Genomic DNA, 24,786 nt, shown 5'->3' with positions numbered 1-24,786 from the left:
ATCATCTAAGACGTTTCTTTCGCTCGTAATGCAATCCAAATTCGCTTTTATAATCGTAATTTTAACGTTTAATTCTAGGCAAAGCATATCGCACAATCCCTTCTACGACATGCTTGCAGCCAGGAAAAAGAAGGCACAAAAGACAAATGTACATTCGAAGAGTTAAACTTTACCATGGACACAGCTTCTGGAGAAGCCTGGCGAGACACAAGACTGTCTATTCACGAACCTACGTCCCTATCAGGATCGTGAAACACAATCAAACTAATCTGTACGGGGGTCCATCCGACTGCGCTGATTTAGCAGAAGACATACAGATGTTCGCTTCACCTGTTGATGAGTGTTCGTCAACGTAGTTCAAGCGGCACGCAAGACACACAGACAAATACGAAAGGAAGGGGAAGACGATGCTATTGATTGAAGATCGTTCGACATTATGTTTTGTATAAGAATTTATGCTGCGTTTTAGGGGCCTAGATGTGTATTATTTAAACAGACTTTGACGATAGACACGAAACGTTTCCCTAAAAGACGAACGAGGAGAGAGAGAGGGAGAGACGTTGAAAATTGTAGCAACTTTGAAGGTAGTAAATCGTATACACATCCAACGATCTCGTCGACGGTGCTGGACAAGTTCAAATTAGACGCGAAAAGACTACTTTTTCTTTTCGTAGAATTCGCAAAAAGATAGATAAAAGATGTTCTGAGGGAAGCTTCGGTGAAATGTTTGGAAAAGTTGATAGAAGAATATGACGCGTGTAGCTTATCGACCGATGGAATGATAGATTCGTCCAGAACAAAGAAGAGACAATTTTGGAAAGAGTGAAATCTTTCTTATTTTCTGGCAGCTTTAGAGAATTACCGAAACTCGATATTACTTCGAGCAATCCAAATATGCGTAAAATATTTATTTTATACGGAACCTTCGCGCGTGACAATGCCGCTTCGCGTTCTTTGCAAGAAAGAAGAAGAACCGGAGGTTCTTTGCCTCCAACCGAAGGTGATTAGCAAGTGTAATGGAACAAAGACTTTACAAACAATTATAAACGAACATTAAACGCGAGAACGAATTGGTAAGACGCGTGCATTAATGTGATAGTTGTGTATTTATTTGAGAGAAGAATGAAAAATGTATAGATAAGACTAGTTCAAAACGTTTCCTCGATATGCCAGAAATCATCTTAAACTGTACATTGTCGTACAGTTTGTAAGTATGGCATGTTAGCCAATTACGTGACAGTAGGCTAGAACGATTTGCGTTTTTTTTTTTTTTTCGTTTGAATTATATATATATAAATATAAATATATACATATATATAAATATACATATTACGCACGAGACGCGTAACTTTGTGCATTATATATATCGCAATATAATAGTTATGATAGTACGCGAAAGTTAAATAGTAACTTGATAAGATCCAATTAAGAGCCTGCATCCTGACAGTATTTAAATTCTCGCAACAAAAAACTGAAATGTAAGCTTAATTTACAGAAGCGTGAATCCGCGTTATCTACGAAATTCATAGATTTGTTATTATGCGTTAAAAATAACTTATTCGTCTAGGTTATTCTTCCTGCTTTTTCATTTTTAAATGATTTAGGCAAAGAAAAATATATCACGATAGATTTTTCGAATACATTTGATAATGATCTTTGTAGATAACCGCAATCCTTTTTATATTACAAAGTGTATCGATTGCCGCTAGTCAAGCTCTTTCTACTTATCGAACCCTTTTTACAGGAAATAGCGCATTTCAAATGTTCAAATGTTCAAATGTTCAAATGTTTATTTGTTATTAAGTAGTTGCCGAAGCAGATTTTACACTACTCGCTATTGTTCTCCGATTCTAGTTTAAGAAATCGTACCGATCCGTCTTCGTGTCGCAATTTCTAAACGTAGGTCCATCTTAGCGATTACCTAGCGAGCTTAAATCATAATAGTACCAATACATAGAGGAAAGACAAGAAGATAAAAAGGAAAGGCAAAGATGCGGGTGCCTTTGAGATCTTGTTCAAGCTAGTCGTAACAATTAATCCGTCATATACAAGGAGTATGTAATAGAACTCCAGGATTAATTATGTTCTCTTTTTTTCCTTGCTACATACGAGAGAGTCAGACATCGAAGAAGCCTTATTATACATACATTAAATAATGAAACGCAGAAGTAATTATATAGGGCCAAGACTAATAGGATATAAGTTTTTTAACGTCACGCTACTCATGGTAGGATGTATAACTGTTCCGCGAGACAGTAATTTGTACCCAATTGTAGTTTTCGAAGAAACGCACTATTTCTATTCGACTATTGGACAGACAATTGATTCGTGGTTACCGACCCGTCCTTGAATCATCTTTGTACAGACTATTTTCTCTTTTTTCTTTCCTTTCTTCAACTGCCTGCAACCACATTATACAAACAATTCGAGGGACACCACGTTAATCATTATTCGTCTGTAATATTTATCCAACAACGTCGCTGATTCCTTCCTTCCGCAATGCTGCAGTAACGATAGATGTAAAAAAAAAAAACTGGTCATGCATTGTTAAGGAGTTGTGTAAAGTTAGTTTAGGAGAATTGCTTAACGTGTTCACATCCTTCATATCATGTTTCCTTGAAGAATTGTTTGTAGGTTGATGTAATATAATTTGTACTTTATTTGGGGGAAGATTGATTAATTACATTTACTACTACACCAAGTTATTGAAATAACACGCCGATATGAAGAGATATAAAATTGTTCGAATACCTATTTTAAAAAGAACAACGATACGACTTGCAAGAAATTTTTTCATAAGAAATAAAATGTTAAAAAGAGAAGAAAAATCAAACCGAAAAATATGTGAAGTTATAATTTAGTCTAAAATACTCTAACTGAAACGATTGATTGAATTCGAAAATAAGAGAGCACAAATCTTGTTTCTTGATGAAGAATTCAAGTGATAACAATGAAGCACACTTTCAAGTAATAAAGTTTGTGTATTAGTAAAGTGATTTATTCAATCTAAGAATTGTATAAAGAAAACTGTATTTTACAGTACAGAATTGTATATTTCGTTGTATATTATTTTCACTCGATAATTGTTATGTATTCATACTGATCTGTGTACTGTATTTACGATCGTATATGTATTAATTTAAACGTAATTAATAAATATTTCCATTTCGTAAAAAATCTCGTAGACAACCATCTTTATCTAAAATAAATAAATTTAAAGATTGGAAAGTCTTTTTTGTACCTTTTTAACTAAATATACGATTATATATTTCCGACAGTTTTAATGTTTTTAATGTCCAATAATCAAAAATATAATGTACGTATGTATTGTGACCGACGAGACACAGATTACACGCGATATTCAATTCTTTGTCGTGTACCATGTTAAGGGTTTACCTAGCCCCCCATATCATTTCCTTGTCCCATGCAACGTTGTCGATTCAGTATAATGTGAAATTACAAGTAATTAACGTCCCGACTGCATAAATAAATATTCGTTTTTGAAACTATCAAGTGAAGCTATTTTTTATTTTCGAACTATTAAGTAAACTGAAAGTCTGAGCTTTTTAAACAGTAATTTTTTAATGCGTTTTAATACAACTATCGAATTAGTACAAATCGGCTTTTATTTTACAATTTTCTAACGAAAACATTTTTATCATCAATGGTACTGTAAGTGTAGCCGTTATAAATTTTCTAAAATGATCCTAGATGTCGTGGTGAAACGTTTGATCCATTTATCTCGTCTAGTTTATACTTAACGTTTTTATTCTCATTGTTCGTTGTTTTATGTGAAAAAAGTTCTAATTTAATAAACCACTGTAAAATGAATATAATGCATACGTTACGATTTAGCTGTCAAAGGAATATCCATCAAATTCGCCAATTTCACAAATGGTACGAATTATTATGTTGAAAATATGCAATTTAGTGAAACGTGATTGCATAACCTTACTTTTCTGGGTATCTTTAAATCACTATTTAATATATAAAATACAGTCCGAATAATAACATTAAAATGTACACAGTATGATGACACAAGTTGAATTGTAAAAAATGATGTGTCTATTTCACAATAGTAGTTTTTGTAATTTTAAAAAATGATCGTTCACACTTTCTTAATTTTATTTTAATTCTTATGTTTTAGTATTATTCAACAATCAGAAGTTGCAGCAGCTGCTACAACTAATACAACTTCTGTGTCTGAGTCTGTTTCTACGCAGCAAGAACCAGCTAATGCAAAAATAGAGATGATTGCTAATCAGATTGTTTCCTTAAATCTTATAGAAGTAGCTCAATTGAGTGAGTTACTTAAAAAAAGATTAAACTTGCCAGATGCACCTGTAATGCCTATGGGTGATTTTGTTAAAGCTGCACCAATCGCAGAAGTATATATGCTGCTATTATAAGAATTTCATAAAATTAAGAAAAATTATATATTTATACATATGTGCATAAAAATTGTCTTGTTTCAGGAAGAAAATGATGAACCCCAAATAGTACAAACTGCATTTGCTATTAAACTTACTGCTTTTGATGAAAAACAAAAGATTGCTCTAATAAAAGAAATAAAGGCCATATTACCAGATTGTAATCTTGTCCAGGTAACTCTCTTGCCTTGTATATTGTGTACAACAAAATCTTATCAAGTTCATTAAAATTTATAATTTTTTTTCTATACAGGCCAAAAAGTTTGTTGAGAGTGTACCAGCCACAATCAAATCTGATATCCCAAAAGACGAGGCTGAAAAGATAAAAGAAATCATCACCAAAGTTGGTGCTACAGTTGAAATTGTTTAATTCTTTTGTGTATATATATATATATATATGGAAATTCATCTTTTATAGATTTAATAGAATTTTATAATAAAGTAAGCATTTACAATGATCCAGTGAAACAAAAATAAAATAATTCCACTATTTTATCATTTTATCAACTTATTTTCTATGTTTTTGCGTACATTGTTCGTACGTAAATCTTACAAATAAAGATAAATGTACATTTAAATTATGCTTTGCACTATTGTTATATAAAAAATTTTAATAATTTTGATCATATAAATAATTTGGAATTATACAAAATACCATAATGTGAAATAAAAAAACTGAACTTTAACATTCATTTATTTAATATTATCAATTACATGTTTTCAAATAAACGTAACTTCCATTTCTAATAAATACTAATCTAATAAAAAATAAAATCGGAAAAAACGTTGACTAAAAAAACCTAATCGCGTTAATAAGAGTTTCTTCGAACATTGGCAAATAACTAACATATTTTTAATGTTCATTTGAAATCCTTTGTTTAAATTAAAACCACATGTACGTTGATAAGCTGATACGTATGCAAAGTACTGCATTTCAGTTAATCAACGAATTGAACAACTGGCACTGCGATAAGAGCTATATCGATAAAATAAGGGCCGTACAACTAACTATGCTAGTCGTCTCTTTACTTTTCAGTTAATGCCAGAAGAAGAATATAAAATAACTTTTATCGAATCTAAAGTGTATCTAAAGTATTTCGTGGGTATACATCTACATAAAATCTATCTTTAACCGTAGAGTGGAAACTGTGCAAATTTTGTTAGTGGTTATCGGTGGTGAACGGAAGTTGCATTGCGACGGTACTGCGCCACGACGACTTTTGCCACGATGGCTGAAGAGACTGACACAAACGATAAAGCGACGATGGAAAGTATAGTGCAAAACATACTCGAGGTTCGTGTCAGCCGTGATCAAGACAGTGCGTGATAACGTAATAGTAGCTTTCGAAGTGTCGAAAGAAATCTTGATATCGACAATACCATATTATCCCGGTCTTTTTTGATCATTTTGACAGGTCAGTACCGGAGATGGGTCTACGTCAAACGAAGTAGCTGCATTAGAGTTTCAAGCTTCGCAGGTGATATCGAGGCTCGAGGAAGCTGTCGAAAAGGAGGCTGACGGTGGCGGTACCACCTGGAACAATCCCTCTGGGTTCCTCTCGCAATCAAAAACTCCCGACGAAATATTAACTTTAATTCAGGTAAGTAAATACGATGCTAGCAGAAACCATTAGTTCACGGTTATTCGCCGTTTCTCTTAGATTTGCGTGTTGATTGGTCCAATCTGTGCGAATATTCGTCACGTGGCTCTATGATTGTTACGAATCGTTTAACTGTTCTTATAGAATTGGAAGCTGCCGCTCTTTTTTTCAATTATTTAAATTGAACGTATCTTCCAAGAAATGTAAAATTTTTCAAAAATTTTGACACATTCACATCAGGGCTTCATTCTCACTTTTCATATATGATTTCGTGATGTTCTTACAAACATGTTTCGATTTGTATTTACTTTTTATTGGATGTAGTAATAGATATATTAATTGTAATAGGTAAACATTATTCAATTTTCATTAAAATGTACGTAATTTGAGTTACACTCACGACCATGTATTTATTATAAAGTACCTTGTTCATACACATATATTTCTATTTAGTGATTGTAATTATACTCTTGGAAAATCTCGAAATTTAATTATAAATCATTTTTACAGGACTTGGTAATTCACGAAGATGCTCCCCAAGAGGTGAAAGATGATACAACGGAAACAGCAACGAGTCAAGTGACTACTTTACCAACATTAACAAAGCCAGCAAAATTAGCGTTAATCGCACACACTGTTTCTGCTTATGCGCTCGCACTTCCAAAATCACACGCTCAGAGATTAGCCGGTCGATTGACCGCAGATACAACCAGATGGCTAAGTCATATTTTCCGTTTCGTCGATTGCGCCTCTTCGTTTCACGAAGATCATCTGGAAGGTTTAGTCAGAGTGACCAGGTTGGCTCTACACAGAAAATATCATCGGTATATGGAGGAAGGTTTCACCGCGCTTGCGGCCTCACCACCTTTAATTTACAGTTCTGTGGTCGCACCTTTAGGTGTGGTTCAACATCTGTGCAAACAGGTATATAGACTTACAGTCTGATTCGGAAAAAATGTGGACGTATAACCATAGATTTGTGTTCTCTTTTTTAGCTTTCTTTGCCACTTCATTGCGTAAGACCCATCCCCCATAACACAATGTTTGGATCGCGATATAGCATGGACGTGTCAGCTTTGGAACGCCGACTCGCGGAAGACACGCAATCAAATAGCGTGACACCGCTCCTGGTATTGGCAGAGGCGGGTTCAGTATTAACGGGACACTGCGACAATATCGCTAGATTGCGTGCAATTTGCGATAAATACAATGTCTGGCTTCACCTTAGAGGTCATTCTTTAGCCGCGTTAGCGTTAAATAATTCTGCGAAGGATCTGGTGTGTTCATATTTAGTATTTATTTTATTTTATTTTTTATGTTAAAAATGTGTAATATACGGACTTTTTCTTGATTTTCAGCCTTCGAAGATCGCAGATAGCGTTACGTTACCTCTTGGAATATGGCTTGGTATACCATCACTACCGGTAGTAGTATCCTTTTATATACGGGTTGGCGTTAGGGGCGTGTAATGAGTCTTCGCCGGTGTTGTTCATTATTGTTGTACAAACGTTTATTACACAGATATAGTTGGTACAAGATTGACAAGCGGCCGCGGTAACTAGACGCTAATGACAATGACCCTAGGTTCGATATGGCGAATTCACGGTCCACGTGATAACGAATATACTTTGCTTCGACAAAATAATAGACAAAATACAGACAGCAAGGAGACAAATGCACTGGTTAACAAGCCGAAAATCCAAACTAAGCACAGAAAACAAACTAAAAATATACAAAATAATAATAAAACCAATCTGGACATATGGAATTCCACTATGGGGAACAGCAGCAATGAGCCATATAACCAAAATCGAAACAATGCAAGTTAAAATCCTTAGAACGATAGTAAACGCCCCATGGTACGTTAGAAACGAGGATATACGAAAAGACCTGGGAATATCAACTGTCAAGGAGGAGATTGCCAGACTCGCAAAAAGATACAGAGAAAGAATAGAAACACACCCGAACCAGCTGGTAGCGGAAACGAACAACACAACAAACATCGCAAGAAGATTAAGAAGGAAACACCCAATAGACCTCATAAAAGATATAACTCAGCAAACACGAAGTTGGCACCCTGCTGGGGGTAGCCACCCACATGCTATATTTATTTTTATTTTTTTTTATTACCAATGAGATATAACACTTTACCAAATGTCCTTCAGGACAAATTGTAAAAACCAAAATAAATTAAAAAAAAAAAAAGGTGGACCGGTTGTCGCCTCGAGCCTAAGCTCATTGTCTCAGGTTTCGAATGACTGTGTTTGGGTTATTTCGTAAATGCTACGGTATTAAGGTTTTCCAAGTAACTCCAACGGGGGGGGGGGGGCGGTGTCCTTTTATCTCCGACATATATATATACATTCGGTTGAAAAACTGTTTAGGTATTGTTGAAATTTTTCTTAATGTATACATAGACATTGTATAGATTAATAGATACGAAAGGTGGTCGACCTAATCCAAGAGACACAACTTTGTCTCTGGTGTCGGGTTTAATGACAGATTCGTTGTCAAGACGTTTACCCACTTTACCCTTGTGGGCCACGTTGCAAGTGTTAGGTAGAGACGGTGTACATAATAGATTAAAGAGATGCTTTTTGGCTGTGGAGGAATTATACAATAAAATTAAGAAATTCCCTTGCATAAGGATACTGGTAATTGATCCGAACAACGATATCCTGTTTTATAATTCGAATTTTCGTTCCAAATCGTACGGTTTGTTTTGCAGAGTCAACCACCCGGAGGAGAAACAGGGTCCTATACCATAAACGAGCTCCTAACCAACCCCGTGAATAATCCACAACTATTCGAAGCTGTAGCCAGTGTATTAGTGTTTCAATTTGTACCTGCAGACAGGGATTCACAGACAACAGAACGTGTTCCTCCTTATTACGATAGATTAAATTCCTGGTTGGGACAAATTCTTCAAAGAGACATCGAAAACGTACAAATAGAGCTGTGTGAAATAGAACATCATGGTATTGCGATTCGTATTTGTCCTCTAGAAAATCCAGACGAACCTCCTACGACCGAGGATATAGATAACGTAATAGCTTGTTTGGAACAGCAGATGGTGAGTATATTTTAAAGGTGACGATCATACGCAGTTAAGGTCGTTACAATTATTTGTCAACTAATCAGTACCACTTGCATAATAGGAAATATTAGAGGCAACGGTTGAGCATAAAGCAACGTTCGTGCGATTAGTCTCAGAGAATGACTCTTTACATTTCGTAGAAATGCCTGATTGGGCAGGTTTAGGCGGTGTACGATACGCACCTCCTACTTGGATCCACGTTATGACCGATCAGGCAAAAGAGGAATTGAACAGATTAAACACGCAATTAGTCGAAACTTTACAGGACACAGACGCGGCATTTTCTTTAGGAGAAGGCGCCGACGGCTTAGCTTGTGTACGATTTGGTATGGTTACACAAGATACAGGTGAGCGAAGATTTACATTTCTTGTTCCACAGTTGGTTTGGGTTTATCTAGCATGCGGACTTGAAAGAAAATATAATTTTTCACAGATGTGGTCGAATTACTATCCTTGGTTCTACAAGTCGGTCAAAAAATGGAAGCTAGCTCCAAGCTATTGGATACTATATCCGAAGTGGTGAAAAGAGGCATCGAAGCAGCACAGACGGACTTGGAAAGAGAAAATGCAGAAAAATTATGGCAAGAAGGTATTCTTAGACACGTGCCAGTTGTTGGAACTTTCGTCAATTGGTGGAGTCCACCTTCGAAAGAAACTGGAGTTCGTGGACGTAGTTTAAATTTACAAGCCGGTATATACTTTATTTACACGTTAAACTTTCTTTACGTATCCATAATTAATTAATTATTTAATGACATATTTTTCGCATCTAGGAGTTGTCGAGAGTACAGAGAATATTTACAAATATCACATGCAATTACAACCAAACTCCATGGTGATTAATGGATCTGGCGCTAGAACTCCACCGCAGCCCCTTGTACAGACTCCAGTTGGCGCTGGTAGCCAAAGTCATAGTCGTTCATCGAGCCATTCCAGTTTACAGAGCGGCAAAAGTATCTCTGTAATCACAAACACCGTGCCTCACCCGCAAGTAAAAGAAGAATCCGGTGAGGTGAAGTCGTAGTGAACATTAAACGATACGATTAATCGAAGAAGATTCAGTTCGTTAAGTTCAAATCCCTGAACTTGGCAAAGGAGTGATACTCTAGGTGAAACGATCGAGCGTTTTCGGTAGAAGCTACCCTTTACATTCTCAGAGCACAGCAAAAGAATTAGCGTTTCTAAAGCGTTGAGGAGCTTAATAAATCGACAAAGGTAAAGCCACGCTATCCTCCCTGTCTTTCTTTTTTCAATAAACTATTTTATGCTACTTTTCTGTCATCTTGCATTAGTCGTATTATTCGTTTCTATCTTACTCGTTTTATTACTTTCATTGACAATTTAATTTCATGGATATTTGCAAGGTCTATCGAAGATGGCTTGTGTACTTATTAGACTGATAATAAGCAAAAATGTTGGCCTTACTACGAGTTAATTTGATAACAAGTGATAAATTAGATAAATAAGATAAATTCTTTATTTATTAAAGTATCTCTCTCGTAGCACAAGTATCAGAAGCGTATCTTCTTACTTTCATAACGCAACATGAAAAGAGTTGCCGTTAAATTTTTAGTTTATCGAATGAGTATCGATATTACAATAAAACTATATAAATTGAACAATTGACTATTTAAATTTCCAACAACAGTGTTTTACATCGATATGTGCACATACGTTCTGAATAAATTTATCAACCAGACCTTCATTATATTTTCCCACATTTTACTTTACAAACTACATTTTTTACATTTTATTTGCGAGTTCTTTCTTCATGAAGCACAACATACATTAATAACGGAAAAAAAAACACGTACATAATAAAGTCGCGATTGCTTCGAGCATTTAAAAAAGAAGGTATTACGCACGCGTTGTAAAATTTATTTAAGAAAATTAAGCTTTTCTTTAAACATCTAACAAAGCGTGTAAAAAAGGAAGGAAAACCAGAATAATGTTTCGATATTAGAACGATAACCAAAGAGAGAGAGAGAGAGCGATAATGTAAAGTTACATTCAAGCAATTTGGATTGTTACGATGTAATAATGTGTAATTGGAACGGAATAGGAATTACTTAACTCTGTTGTGTTAAAAGACCATAAGAAATACGTTCACATTATTACAGTATTTGGTAAATTGTTGATAGCTACATTGAATGAAAAGAAATTAAATTAAATGTATGTATATTTATGTACCAAAATTGTTTTAATAAAGTACTGCATTCAATAAATGATCTTAACTAAACTTCAAGTTTTTGACTGCTTTTTTAAATTGAAACTAAAATTTTTTTAAGAATGTAGAACATTTCCTCGAAAGGGACAAAGGAAGTTAGATCGTTACATGTAATTAGGAAATTACGTATAGATGGTATTTAAGAGAATGTAAGATGTAATTATTACATTTTTTAAAACGACTTTTTAAAGATCTAGGATAATTTTCCATTGCTTCATCGATTAAAAATCAAACATCCATCTAAAAGGAGTATGCTTTGTATAGATTATACATCATAGAGGGAGCAATGGTGTTATTTGAACGTAGACAACGGTGGATCTTATGTCTTTTTATTTTCTCTCTTCATAATATTCGTGTTACCATTACAATAGGAGGAATTAAGTCTGGAATATGGCAATTAGACGTAATTCGCAATGCACAAAAACGGTATCGATTAACGAGTTTCGTTTTGCTCTTTATATATGCCTCTCAAAGAATTCTCTTTACAATACACGCTTGAGAATGCATCTTTCCGCGCGTACAAAAACACCATAGAAATCTTAAACTTACGTAAAATCTCAATAGCCTCTGCACACTTTGTGACTAAACCTCTTTCGTACGTCGAGAGAGAAGAAACACAAGAACAAAGGGAGATACCCTCTATTATTTTCGTGAATCGATATTTCCAAGGTCCAAAGATCTCAGTTGCATTTCATTTTCTTTCTTTTTGGTCGAACGAACGAACGAACGTGTTCATCGATGTACACCCAACGATCGCGTTAAAATTTCTTTCATTCGAGTGCGTACATTATATCTTGAACTGTACAGTGTGTGCAATTCGGTGCGATATTTCTTTTTTCCAACAAACCGACTGTTTCTTAGCTGTAATTTATGTGTGTAAGATATAAAACGATTATTTATTAAATGTGATATTAATCGATTAAATGCTGTTTGATATTCGAATAGATATTATTGAGAAGTTCGTAAACGATAATTTTACATTTATTGCTGAGATTTGATCCGTGAAATCATACACACTGTATAGTCTATTATACGAACGAAATTTATCGGATCTAAACTTTCTAGTTCTAAGTGGCGAATATTTCCTGCGTTAGGTTCGCGTTGAATGAATACCAAGTTTTTCAGAATTTAAGTCTTGACTTAAATTATTAACGAAAATTTGTCAATATCCGTGTTTGAAAGAAATTGTGATTATCGTGTTAAAGGATCTATTTCGTGTAAAGAGAACGTGCGCGTTCCAACGAAACATTATCTCATTGGAAACCGGCACCTTTCGAGAATCGATCGTACATTCGTCATGGATCCAGTTTTGGAAAATTAGCCCTCGTGAAAATCGAAACGTTATCTCGTTCGATAATCTTGACGTTTGATTTGTTTTTCCTTATCATCTAATCTCATTAAAGGTTCTTAGTTAAATTAATTAAAAAGTTTCATAGGCCAGAACAATGCACCGATTAGAGAAGATTTTTTTACGTCCTATATTCGTACTATATTTCCACTATATATATCAACGCCTCTGAAAATAATTAGTTCTCTCTCGCTCTCTCCCTATCATACATTCGTACACATATAACTCTCTTTCACGCCATTTACACTGTATCAAAATGATGCGAAAAATTAAATACGGTTGTACTCATCGGATAAAGTGGTTCTCAATTTGATCTCGTGCAGGTTGCTGCTCGATACAATGATACAAATTGACAAAGGATTAGAATTAAAGTTTCGTCAACGACCATCTAGACTACGTGCACGTATATTTAGAATTTATCGATATTTTCGAGTCTCTCTCGCGAATTCGTGGATCTGCCCTCCTCTTTGAGAGACGAGGATTTACTCAGACTTTCGTGTCAGGCCGATTCCGATTAGAACATACAAAGATATTTTCGAGAAGAAAATACAAGATAGTCTTCCCTTTTTATCATACGATCCTCTCGAATCGTGCAAAGGTATTTGTTTCGTAAATCCGGAAAATACCGTGTTGATCCCGTTTGCGCGTTTTTTTAACAGTCTTGAAGACGACAGAGACTGGTCAAGGTTTTTCTTTCGACTGTCTCGCGTCGACTGTGTTCACACAGTGTCTTTCTACGTTAATTCTTTATTCTTTGCTCCCCACTTTTGTTTAACCTACTAGAACTTAAATACTCTATCATTTGATTAATTAAAAATTTTAAATAATACTCGACACTCTCGATACTCAGCGACAACGATGCGATGGAGTCAATAAAATATACGATAGAAACTAAAAATACTTTTTATTTTTAAATTATTCGCAAAGAATCTCTAGTTAATCTTTATTAAAATAAAACGAAAATAAAAATATATACACTTTTACATAAAAAGATATTGCAGTATACAAGATATATATATATATATACATACATACATATATATATATGTATGTATATATATATATTATCCAACCCCATCGTACCAGCCGAGACTCAAAAGGGACATACGAAGATCATCGTACGATGTCGCTCGTGTTTTGCTTCACGTACTCGAGATTAGCAACTTCGCTTAAAATCTAAGAACGACGAGAAATTCATTTTGATCCAAAGATTTTCCCTTGTCAGCTAAATTCTTCCTCATCGATAGTTAATTAAGTAGAATATTTAAAATTAAGAGAAATACATGAATTCAAGGTATAAAGAACTCTTCTAGAAAACGTCTGAAAAATTGAGCCATGTGGAAAAGTTTGGCAAGAAACTCTGTCGTATGCAACTGCCGGACAAAGTCGAACGTGTACGAAAAGAAAAACCTTTGTTTTTCTCACTGACTAGGATGTTCCTTTTCTTCGATAAATTCAAGAAAACGAAGTTCACATGTACACACACATACGCACGCTCTAATTCGTTTCCGATCTCGTTCGTCGATTCGATCTTAAGATTATGATCAATTAATGGCTAAATCTATGTGTCGCTATACTCTATGCACTTTATGCACTTTAATAAATATTACAACTATGTACAATGGATCAAACGTGTTTATACCTAATCATGCTTTTTCTACCTACACCGTTTCTATGCTCGTTGCGAACAGTGAACGTAAAATCGTATTTCCTCCTCTAAACTCTCTTGATAATATCGTGTAAACGTAAACGAATAGTAAAACATTTCTTCGGTAATGGCGGCTCTCCGTCTCAGCGATATCGCCGCACGTTTCCCCCCTCTTGTTCCTCCTTATAAGCGAAGAAACGATAAGAAACGAAAGAAAACGGCAGAGGAGAACGATATTATCTCTGTGTAAAATTTGTAACACCTAAATTTAAGTTATATCACACGTACATCTTCTTGTTCCTTCTTCTTAATATTCTTCTTCCTTTTTCATTCCATTTCTTTTTTTTTTTTTTTTTTTTTTTTTCTTCCTCGCATTTCCTCGGCAACCTTATACGCCTATCGTATTACTGCCTATTTACACACGTTTTCGCTGAATAGGATGCGGAATATAAAGTCGTCCGCTGGTTCGTTGCAGTTATCTTCATCGATCGCGAATGATCTCGTTCGGACCCCTTCGACTAGGAGTACCGTTACAAGGAAGACTTTGCGCTCCGCAAATAATTCAATCTCGATTTTTTCTTTTATTTCCTATTCGGTTGAAAAACACCGATATTACGAAAACTTTGTTCCGATCGACGAGAATACCATCATCGTGCAACGATAATTGCTTCGAGTATATTTGCGAAGTCTCTCACTGAACTTTTTAAACAGTAAATATACATAGAGAAAGAAAAGAAAAAATATTCTGGCTGTCGATAATTTCTTCGTTCAAATTTTAATGATCTAAGTTAACATCGTGTGTGTATGGGCGCGCGTGCGCGCGTGTGTGTGAATCATTGATTAATTGGTATTCTCATCGATCTATCCTTCAAGAACATCATCGAAAGAACATCCTCTCGCTCGAAGGATAAATTCGTGAAATGCAATCTGGATACTCGATATCAATACACCAGATGATTCTAGAACTTTCGTCATATATAAAAAATGAAAAAAGACCTGACGTACATAACGCTTGCGCTTTCACCGTGTTTGTACTTAAAAACGTATGCTTGCCTGAGTATTGGCAGAACTTTTTGTTTCTTCTTTTTAATCCGTTTCTTCGACGGTTATCGTTAGTTTTCTCGTTTCGGTTCATCGTGATGTATTTTGCGATAGAAATTCACGAACACTCATCTTCTCGTTGCGAACTTTAAATATTAACTTTGATAAATATACATACACATATATATATAATATATGATATATATATTTATATATATATATATTTATATATTCATATCACTCGTTCTGTATTTCGTGCGGTAACTTCTTATGTTAATATGTATATACTTATCTCGCAAACGTATAAACTGTATACTGAGATGGTTCACCGAAAAATCAATAATAATTCTGTCTCGTGCTTTCTTCGATAAAAAGTATACAAAAGTATATAAAAGTTGTGTCGTGGAATATCGTTTACATTTGGTATAATCGCCGTATAATTCGTGTAAAAAGTTGTTCAAAAAGTTTCACCTTTATAGCTCGGTACGATATCGTTTTAAAAAGAGACGGAACTGAAATGTCGGAATGAGATGACTTTGCATGGGCAAGTAACGATGCACGTAGCTTAGAACGATTATATATAAGAGAAAGTAGTAGGCCACGATAACGACTAAAAATTAACAGCATAAATTATCTTCATGAATATGAAACGTTCAAACGGAATTTAACAAACTTCCAGCATCTTCAAAGATGCCTGAAAAACGTGTTCTCTGCATCTTCCTTGTAGGCGATTTATACATACTAATACTTTATGTGTACAATTGTGCTTTCTTGTGTGATGTTAATGAAAATGAATAATTAACAAGCAATAATAAATATGGCAATCAACTTCTTTGCTAGCATAACGTATCATTCGTCTGCTCGATCAAGAAGCAATAATCATTTACAGAATAAACTAACGTAGAATGATAAGAATTACTGTACATGATATACAAATACGAAATCTTGGGGTACTCAAGACCTCGCAGGTCTAAATATTCATCGTTTCGAACAAATAAACGATAAGAAGAAAAGTGATCGTATTAGTGTTTTCCAAGTTTCCACAGAAAATTTCATATAGTAATATTCATGTAAATATACTTCGATTATCAATGTAAATGAATCCTTTTTACCTTTTTTAATCGCTTTTCAATTTCAACGCGAATTTTTACAATGCGATATACATCATCCCGCTGGTGATCTTTCCGATTCTAAAATTCTTTTTTGCCCCCATTTTTCCTAACTCACGTTACTCGTCGACCTTCTCGGTTGGGTCGCCACTCTTCCTTACACAACTATCTTCGTCAAAACTCTTACTCGTTGGTATAGCAATTCCTTTATTGTTTTTCATCCTTTTCGTTCGTGAAACTGATGAGAAATGTTAAATGTGCGAATGGTTATCGTATAGTTATAAAACATGTATGATCTTGCTCTTTATCTCCTTTTGTTTTGATTCCCCGAAAATTCTGAATATCGTTGCGGAAAGCATGGGTGAAAACTCTAGCTCCGCAGTTTCCACCGATTGTACTCTTAAAACGTAGACCCTTTATGAAATCTTACGTTTAAACGTATATAAATGTTCGTGATTCTTATCAAAAGTTACCAAACGATTGAGCCATTCTTCTTCGGGTTTAGCGTATAAAATAAGAAGGCATATATGAAAATATGCACGTTGGTGCTTGGTCGCTTTCAAAAGTAGTCCTTTGGGACAATGATATTGTGCATTGACGATTTAAATTTTTTAATAAACATTCAGTGAAAGTGACCACAGCGAACTTTCCATCGGACGATATTCCAAAAATCTTAATAATGGCAGTTTTTATGCGTTTGGTGTGTCGTTTGATTTTATAATTCCGTTACGGCGTACAAATTGGGATCGCTACCCTGTACTTGACTCAACGTCGCCACTGTTGACTTGTTTTCTTGCCTCGATTGCGCTCGATTATACGTTCCGTACATATTTGGTACAGCATTGTTTTGCGTCGTACCGTTGAACTGATTCCTAGTGAAATTTCTATCTAATGTTCGCACCTGATCTTGCATTTGGTCTTGAATCCGAATGTTTGGCGTCTTGTTTCGTACCAGGGATCGAAACTGATTCATATTGGTCTGCGAACGAGACTCGAACTCCCAGGTCGGTTGACTGCTGGGATTTGGTGGCAACGGGCGATTCTGATTCCAAGCTGGAGTCGGGCCTCTTTTTAGATTCGCTAGATTCTTCGGGTCTAGAGTCTGTGTTTTGCGAGAGTCTTGGAACGTGGCCAGATGAGCAGGTCCGTGAGAGTTGTGAGACAGGGTACCGGTGAAGGACGCCACGCTTGGTGTCCAAGGTGGTTCTCTACCTACGATTCCGAAACAGAACCTTCATTTCAAAATTTGAGACTTGTATTTAAATTGAAGAAAAGATTAACGGTGAAATTACCGGGCCCTGCGGGGGCGTGCCCTCAGTAAAAGTCACTTGACTCGAGGGTCTTGCACTGTTTGCTCAAAGTCGCGTACTGGCCAGGTTGATCTCCGAGCCCAGAACGGTGCTCAGCTCGTCCACCTGTCGATTGCTGATTATGCTGAGACGATTTGTGATCCCCGCCTCCTCCGCTCCCGTTAATACCCCCACCTCTGTAAATGGCAAATCGAAACGAACAAAGTTGCAGCATTATCTTTCTCTCGGACGGTTCTCTGATGTCTAGTTCCTATCGAGAAAACTCTGTATCATTCGTTCATCTCGTAAAACAATCTAAACACGAACGTTATGAAAAATGAAAACACGCGCAAAAGCATACTATCGCTAATGTTTCCATGTATAGAAAAAGGCAAAAACGAACTCTCTTCCTTGCTTTAAACATCGATTAGAAAAAGTAATAGAGAAAATTGAGAAACATATCTATATGAATATTTAAAAAAATTTAAACTGACAGAATGCTGTAAGAACACCAAAGAGGAAACCAAACGATTGTACAGTTATTGTCCTGAAATATAATTGGCGATAACCATGATTAATTCGTCTTCAAGCGATTATGCGATTTCGTTCATTTCATTGTAAGGATTGAAAGATCAATAGCTGTACCATATTGTTTGCATTATTGCCACCAGAGTGTTGTGAACAATTAAAGCAACATTCAGACCTAACATAGTATCTATCGACATAAACAAATCACATCGTAAACTGTAAACTGAATTGATTCAACACACTGGTAAAAATGGAAAATGAATGCATCTCATAAAATCCAATAAAAAACACATCGTCTATGTAAAGCGAATAAGTAAAGATTTGATGTAACATCTGTACGTTCGTTAATATGAAATAACTATGTAATTCACAATTGATCCGTTGAAAATTTCATGGTTCTCACATCAAGTCTTCAATTTGATGACAGTTATGAAAAGGGATTAAGTGCCAACTTTTCGCATGATCCGAAAGAACATTCGTCATAAAATTAAATCCCACTTCAAACCGCATCATAAAATTAATTTGACGAACTGTCGCAGTTCACTTAACGTTCAACCTTTATCGTATTAAATGCAGTTCCATAATTAGCCCGTTTATGAAGCTCAAGTTTAATAATCTGGTACTACTTAAATTCACGTTCTTATTAGCCCACTTACGATCTTCCCATTAATTCGAAATTATGGCTTAATAACTTCCACGCTAATAACTATCTTCTTTGAGCGTTCCCTTCCTAAACCGACGTTTATTTGAACAACCGGAAGGTTCGTGTACGATAAAGGTAGACGACAGCTAATAAATGAAACTGAATAAAATCTCATGCACAAACTTTAGCATGCTCTCGTGCAGCTGACGTGCTCGAGCAGTCGCAGTAGCGTAGGACGGCGGGGGCGGCGTTAGCAAGAGAGGCTGCTTAATGGTATTTTGAGTGCCATGAGCATTCGGATAAAATACAGAAGGGGCTGTAGGCGGGTACGACCCTTGGCCTCGAAGGGTCCGCGCTGCTATCGCCTGCGAAGCTGCCGATGGCGGTAGATACGGGTCCTGCTCATCGACTTGATGGTAATCTCTTCTAGAACAAAGTCCTCGTTAATCATACTCCGCGTGTTGTATCTTTTAGTTGCGTTAAACGTACACACTCACCGTTTTCGAATATAGATCCAAGTGTGCGAGTCTACCCAAACTAGCACTGTGAAGAACAGTCCCGCGACTAAGCTCGCCAACAGCATGAAAGTTAGTCCGTATCTGAAGAATTTTAACGGTGTTACGGTATTTCTTTAATTACATCTCGCATAGTTAATGGAGTGTTTTAACCTTCTGCGATCAATCATTTCGCAGCAGGTAAACAGTTTAAACAAAATACCATAGAAACAACGTGATCGATAGTCTGAATCGTACATTCGCGTTTCGTACCATTCTGAGAATTTATGATACATGTAAAAAAATAGGGCCAAACTCACAATCCTAAATGACATAAGCTCTTCGCAGCATGAACGTATTGTTTGTGAAGAGGCTTGCAATCAAGTAACGTCGTTAATCCCGACATGAGCTTGTTTACGGTGTTCACGTCGATCGAAAGGCTGGTCAATTTCGGCTGCAATTGTTGTTCCTTGAATAGTTCCAGTGCCAACCTGGTCACGGTACTCATGTTGTCTCTCATGTTGTTTGCCGCGATTTGACCGTCGTTTAATCTCTGGCTGAATGGATTATTGCGCGTGTTCTCACAGTGCGTGTAATAGGAAAGAACCTCAGAGGCTAGAGTGGCCGGTACCGCTCTGGTTAGGTAACCGTCTGGGGACACGCAGAGATCACCTAAGGCCACTGAAGTTGCGAGATACAGCGAAGCCATCAACCACGAGACTATCACCGCAAATAATCCAAACACGGAAAATCTGAAAGGAAGATTTCGAGGCAAACGATTATTAGAGTAACCAGAATTAATCCATCTATTATTTCCATATTTTTCAAACATTTTTACTTGATATTTATTCATATTACCATGAAATATTATGAAATATTATCGTATCGTGTCGTTAAATTATGTTCAAAGCGATTCTGATCCTATCTCTAACTTTCAGCATCGTCAAGACGTTTCTGAAATTTACCGATGCAAGATTACCATCATTCGTTCGTTCGTTCGTTCGTTCGCAGCTGTGAGAAGGCACAAAAACGTAGTAATTTAAGAGAGTTGAATCCAGTCGGACAGGAGGACCCTGTTTTCGCACGGTTTTTGCTAGACATACGAAAGAAAAGAAACACGTACGTTATGAGAACGCATCTGGAATGTCGCGCAACTCCAACGATCAGCACCACACAGAGGACGAGTAGCGCGCTGAGAACGGCCATGGTGACGGGCCACCTTAATTGCTCTATCTTCTCTCCCATCCCGATCGCGCCAGCCAAGCTGATTCCGCTCAACGGTTTTCGAATTTCGAAGCTCCGGTTCACGGCGATGTTCGTGTTTTGCTTCATGCTTTGCAGAGCGGCCAACAGCAGACCGAGCATGGTTTTATTGCTGACGGGGGCATCGAAATCGTCTCCCAAGGCAGTCAACTGTAGCTGCACCTTTTTCCTCAATGTCGTCTCGATGGTGTCGGTCTTAAAAAGCAAATACCTTTTAAGTGATTTCAACCGCCAAGATAATACTCGCAGTGTTAACGGGATAGCCATATTTAATAGGGTAATTTGTGAGAATGAAGCGAGCATAAAGGTGACAAATAAACTTTATCCTCTCGCGTGGCAATCACATTGGCATAAGTTAAGATTTTGAAAATTTGAATTTAATCGTCTATTCAGACTAAATGAATTTATTATAGCGTTGAAGTTTTTTATAATAATGAACGTAGAGCGCTATTGCACGAAAAATGGCACCGTTGATCGTCTTACACCTTTATCGTGCTCGATCCTGCGAATGTCTAATAAAATCGCGCTATGCTATAATTGCAAAACTGATAAAAAAAAATGTTTTCTTCCTTTACCGCGGAAATAATTGAAGTAATCACTAGTTCTAAGACACGAGTGATAATTCACTTGCCAAATTCTTTAAAAACGAAGTTAATCCAGTTTACGGCGATTCGGTTAAATTAAGTCCGTCAGATAAAGATCTTTAATTAAAAAATGGAATCTCCTTGGTGGCTGGAAATCGGATTATTTATCACGAGACGGGTCTCTCTTCTTTCAGGTTTATTTCCATTACGGTTGTCCGCAAACTCCTCGCTATTCTTGACCCGAATTAAAAGCGCTAATCAAGGAACATTTAAATGTAAAAAAAAAAAAAAAGAAAAAGGAAAAGAAGAAAAGACCGTGAACTAATTATGAACGAGTTGCAGCTCTACTTTTTCGGTTAAAGTGTAAACATGAATGTACGAACGAACAAGTAGTAATAAGAAAGTGAAGTGGACGAGACGTTTCCTTCGAGAAGTGACTACTGGAGATGAACGGAACGAAGGTTTGCAGTCGTTGAACGTCAGTGGAGAGCAGAAATAGTAGAAAAGATCTTTCTTGCATTATGTAGTAAGATAACATTCTTCGTTTCCTTTATCTTTCTCTAAAAACAACGTTTTCTCCAAATGAATTAATTTAATTTATAAATACGATAAAAAAAGATAAAAATAGTGCATAGTTCGAGTAAAACACCAACCAACGAATTGAATTTCGAAAGAAGCAACAAATCTACTCCGATTAATTATTTCATTGCACAACACAAACTATCGCTATCTTAAACATCCATAATTTGTTCTTCCAAGTTCGCCATTGATTTCGAAGCATCGATTATCATTTGAATCGATATATGTGTTTACGTAATTCGAACGAGGCAAATAACGATATCATCATTGGAGCGTATCTAATTAGAATCGGGCAGAAGGACGTTTGAGAGTCCGTGTCAGACAGACGTATCTCGTGGTGGCAGACCAACCTGATTCCGTACACCCATGAGAATACCATCGACGTTCTTTGCGGCGGCCACCAATTGCATCAAACCGTTGTGTACGTCGTCGTTACCGTAGAGGCCGACGGCAACAGCTCCGCTGCAAAGCAACGCCAGGATGGCCAACGAACACTTCAGCAGGGTTATCGACCTCCTGGGGCGCGGCTTCCGGTCGCAGCATCTCGTTACCAGGTAAACCAGGAGCACCAGCAACGTCAGGATTAACCAGGCTGCAGGGATACTTCCAAGTATCCCGAGACTCTGTTAATTAAAGTTAAACGTTAGTTATCGCTGTGCATCTTTAATAAAACCATTCGCGTATACCACCTCTTTATCTCATCTTCATCGTTTCCGTTTTTCCTCCCCCCGCACCACCCTTTGCATTCGCCTTATTTTTCTGGCAATTAACGTTCGAGTAGTGTTTCTTTCGGCGTAGCCGGAAATCTCGAGGTTTAATTAAATCTAAAACCATCGCCGGGATGCTCCGTTTTCTTTCGTGTCTTTCGTTTTTCTTTTTCCAAAATTTCCTGCGAGCGCTAATGACTCCTTACCAGAGAGCGAAAGAGAAAGAAAGAGAAGCGGGAGAGAGAGAGAGAGAGAGATAGAGATAGAGATAGATAGATAGATAGAGAGAGAGAGAGAGAGAGAGAGAGAGAGAGAGTGAGAGAGATCAGAGAAGCTTCCCAGCTACTTTCTAATTAATGATTATTCGTAGCTGCCGCTCACGCGACCAGTACCGTTAATTAAGCTTAAAACTCGACTTCCTGAGCGCATAAAAATTGCAATAACCGTCTCGATATCGTGGAGCACGAGGTATCACCACGCAGAGCACGAACGTCACACACGACGACAATCTAAAAGAAATGCGACGCGAACGAGTATTTCTAGTAACCACGCGGACATCCGCGACTAGACTCGACGTTCTCTTAATTTCCCGGCCCGATAACGCGAACGTTGAACCGAATCGCGGCCGATCGCCGACGGATGCGTGCGCTAATCGGGACCACCGGTTACGCTCGATCGGAGCATATTATTAGCGAACGTCGCTATAGAACACGCTTGTTGCTCTTGTTCGCGCTAATTAACTGCCTGCAAGGATGTCGAAAGGTGATCCGCCTGTCTCGCGAAGATCGTCGCCCGCCGTACAGTGACTCACGCCGAGTGAATCATAGTGAATTCACGTGCTCCAGAATGCTCGCCGATCGCCGATCGCCGATCGTCGATTGCCGCCAGTATCTTAGGCATTACGAGAGCAGATTGAAAAGTTTTCGAAATCGTCGCTACAAGTTGCTGTATTTGTTATCGTTATTGACACTGCGGAAACTTCCCTCGTAAGAATTTGTCCTCGTAAATGTGTTTTATCGACAGACGGATGGATATTTGCTATTTGAAATTTCATTTCTTTAGCCATTGATTTTTCTTTATACGCAATACGAACCTCTAAGGAGCCAGATTGGTCAATTTCATTTTTATTTATTACCACGGGGTCACTCGCTGTAAGATGACACGAGTAACAGTAAAGTAACGGTAAGGCAAATTAGCAAAATGTTTCCAACATCGTCGTCTTTCTTTGCTTTTCGATTTATGGAATTGATCGAAGTGGCTTCTGTGAGATATAATAGGATTCAAAAATCTAGGATCGAAAGAGCACAGACGAGATTATTACGGAATAACCGAATTTCACGACTGAAATTATTTTTTAATGGCGATGGCCAATTGAATTTTTTCACGTGAACTATATCGACACCGTGATCCAACAAAGATAAATCGTGTCGTCGTCATCAGCTGTGTAATAACTTTTATCGTCGTTATTCCATTAATCCATCTGGTTTGGCAGAGGGTGGATTAACGCGTGGCAGAGAGTGCTATCGCATATTCTGTTTAGCGAGGAAACTTAGTACGCTTGAAAGGTGTATCGCGCGGTCGTCGTTGCTGTGACTCGCGAAAGATTTGATTTTTCTGTCGTGTTACTCAAAGGCCTGCACGCCACCGTGGGGTCAACCACCCTCGCGGCTCGCGTGCCACCCCGTAAAACCCGCTACATCGACCGGTGTATGTACATATTGCATTTCATTATTTACGCGACATCGATAAACTTCGCCTATAATTCTCGATGCCTGTGATTTTTCGCGGAAGCCGATCCTCTCTATGTTTCCACGTGTAACAAACAGCGATAACGGCAAAATTTTAATTTGCAGGGATATTAACTTTCGCACAAAAAAACGTAGCAGAGTTTAGAGTCTTTTAAAGCGGTTCGAATGTAAGGACAATAATGAAATTAAAACGAGAGACAAATTTTAATTTCAGTCAGTTTGTCAGTTTATTACACCGGTCGGTTAATAACAAACTGAAGTATAATTTATTTAATTGGTACAAATGTCCTCTAGACTGAACAACACGATTGCGACTGTTACATATTTCAAAACGTGTCATGAATATTGAAAACAGCTAGATGCTACGTCCATTTCGGCTGTTTTGAACAATGCTTTTGGAAAGTAATTGCTGAAGCGACGTGAACAAAGCAAAACCGAGTACAATAGTTT

General features: G+C 37.0%; 4 protein-coding genes across 21 annotated transcripts in view; 3 read left to right on the top strand and 1 right to left on the bottom strand.

The window, feature by feature from the left end:
• The window catches only part of LOC132916424 (cytohesin-1), a 58,783-nt gene extending 55,606 nt beyond the window's left edge, over nt 1–3,177 (top strand). For all 8 annotated transcript variants that reach the window (XM_060976421.1, XM_060976420.1, XM_060976423.1 and 5 more), the window contains one exon: nt 79–3,177. In XM_060976421.1, the coding sequence (XP_060832404.1) occupies nt 79–166 (88 nt within the window). In that variant the 3' untranslated portion in view covers nt 167–3,177. The remainder of the gene's footprint in view (nt 1–78) is intronic.
• Nucleotides 3,178–3,740: 563 nt separating this feature from the next.
• Nucleotides 3,741–4,925, top strand: LOC132916436 (uncharacterized). Its single transcript, XM_060976448.1, has 4 exons — nt 3,741–3,897; nt 4,148–4,388; nt 4,476–4,604; nt 4,684–4,925. The coding sequence occupies exons 1-4, from the start codon at nt 3,827–3,829 to the stop codon at nt 4,798–4,800; spliced, it is 558 nt and encodes a 185-aa protein (XP_060832431.1). The 5' UTR covers nt 3,741–3,826; the 3' UTR covers nt 4,801–4,925.
• A 580-nt stretch (nt 4,926–5,505) lies between these two features.
• LOC132916419 (pyridoxal-dependent decarboxylase domain-containing protein 1) lies at nt 5,506–10,409 on the top strand. 3 transcript variants are annotated; one of them, XM_060976402.1, is made up of 10 exons: nt 5,506–5,724; nt 5,846–6,031; nt 6,542–6,955; nt 7,027–7,308; nt 7,399–7,461; nt 8,449–8,685; nt 8,760–9,104; nt 9,190–9,475; nt 9,562–9,819; nt 9,902–10,409. In XM_060976402.1, the coding sequence occupies exons 1-10, from the start codon at nt 5,659–5,661 to the stop codon at nt 10,150–10,152; spliced, it is 2,388 nt and encodes a 795-aa protein (XP_060832385.1). In that variant the 5' UTR covers nt 5,506–5,658; the 3' UTR covers nt 10,153–10,409. The 3 variants fall into 3 exon arrangements, with proteins under 3 accessions (XP_060832385.1, XP_060832387.1, XP_060832384.1); XM_060976404.1 differs by having other exon boundaries at nt 7,390–7,461; nt 9,202–9,475; XM_060976401.1 differs by having other exon boundaries at nt 7,390–7,461.
• A 7,004-nt stretch (nt 10,410–17,413) lies between these two features.
• Nucleotides 17,414–24,786, bottom strand: part of LOC132916420 (protein tweety) — a 39,980-nt gene continuing 32,607 nt past the window's right edge. For 5 of the 9 annotated variants that reach the window (XM_060976406.1, XM_060976408.1, XM_060976405.1 and 2 more), the window contains 7 exons: nt 22,232–22,504; nt 20,579–20,913; nt 19,776–20,207; nt 19,459–19,560; nt 19,145–19,387; nt 17,794–17,987; nt 17,414–17,713 (listed from right to left, as the gene is read on the bottom strand). In XM_060976406.1, coding sequence (XP_060832389.1) covers nt 17,816–17,987; nt 19,145–19,387; nt 19,459–19,560; nt 19,776–20,207; nt 20,579–20,913; nt 22,232–22,504 — 1,557 coding nt within the window. In that variant the 3' untranslated portion in view covers nt 17,414–17,713; nt 17,794–17,815. Of the gene's footprint in view, nt 17,734–17,793; nt 17,988–19,144; nt 19,388–19,458; nt 19,561–19,775; nt 20,208–20,578; nt 20,914–22,231; nt 22,505–24,786 lie in introns of all 9 variants that reach the window. The other 4 variants (XM_060976410.1, XM_060976412.1, XM_060976413.1 and 1 more) reach the window with 4 other exon arrangements.

This window comes from Bombus pascuorum, chromosome 2, assembly GCF_905332965.1.
Source record: "Bombus pascuorum chromosome 2, iyBomPasc1.1, whole genome shotgun sequence".
NCBI lineage: Eukaryota > Metazoa > Arthropoda > Insecta > Hymenoptera > Apidae > Bombus > Bombus pascuorum.
Note: the sequence above shows the minus strand (reverse complement) of the source record. Positions and strands in the feature narration are given on the sequence as shown.

Coding starts and splice junctions, on each gene's coding strand:
- LOC132916436 (XM_060976448.1), top strand. CDS start 3,827: ATGAATATAATGCATACGTTACGATTTAGCTGTCAAAGGAATATCCAT. Junction 3,898..4,147: donor ATTCGCCAATTTCACAAATG/GTACGAATTATT, acceptor CTTATGTTTTAG/TATTATTCAACAATCAGAAG. Junction 4,389..4,475: donor AAGCTGCACCAATCGCAGAA/GTATATATGCTG, acceptor GTCTTGTTTCAG/GAAGAAAATGATGAACCCCA.
- LOC132916419 (XM_060976401.1), top strand. CDS start 5,659: ATGGCTGAAGAGACTGACACAAACGATAAAGCGACGATGGAAAGTATA. Junction 6,956..7,026: donor TTCAACATCTGTGCAAACAG/GTATATAGACTT, acceptor TCTCTTTTTTAG/CTTTCTTTGCCACTTCATTG. Junction 7,462..8,448: donor TACCATCACTACCGGTAGTA/GTATCCTTTTAT, acceptor ATGTATACATAG/ACATTGTATAGATTAATAGA.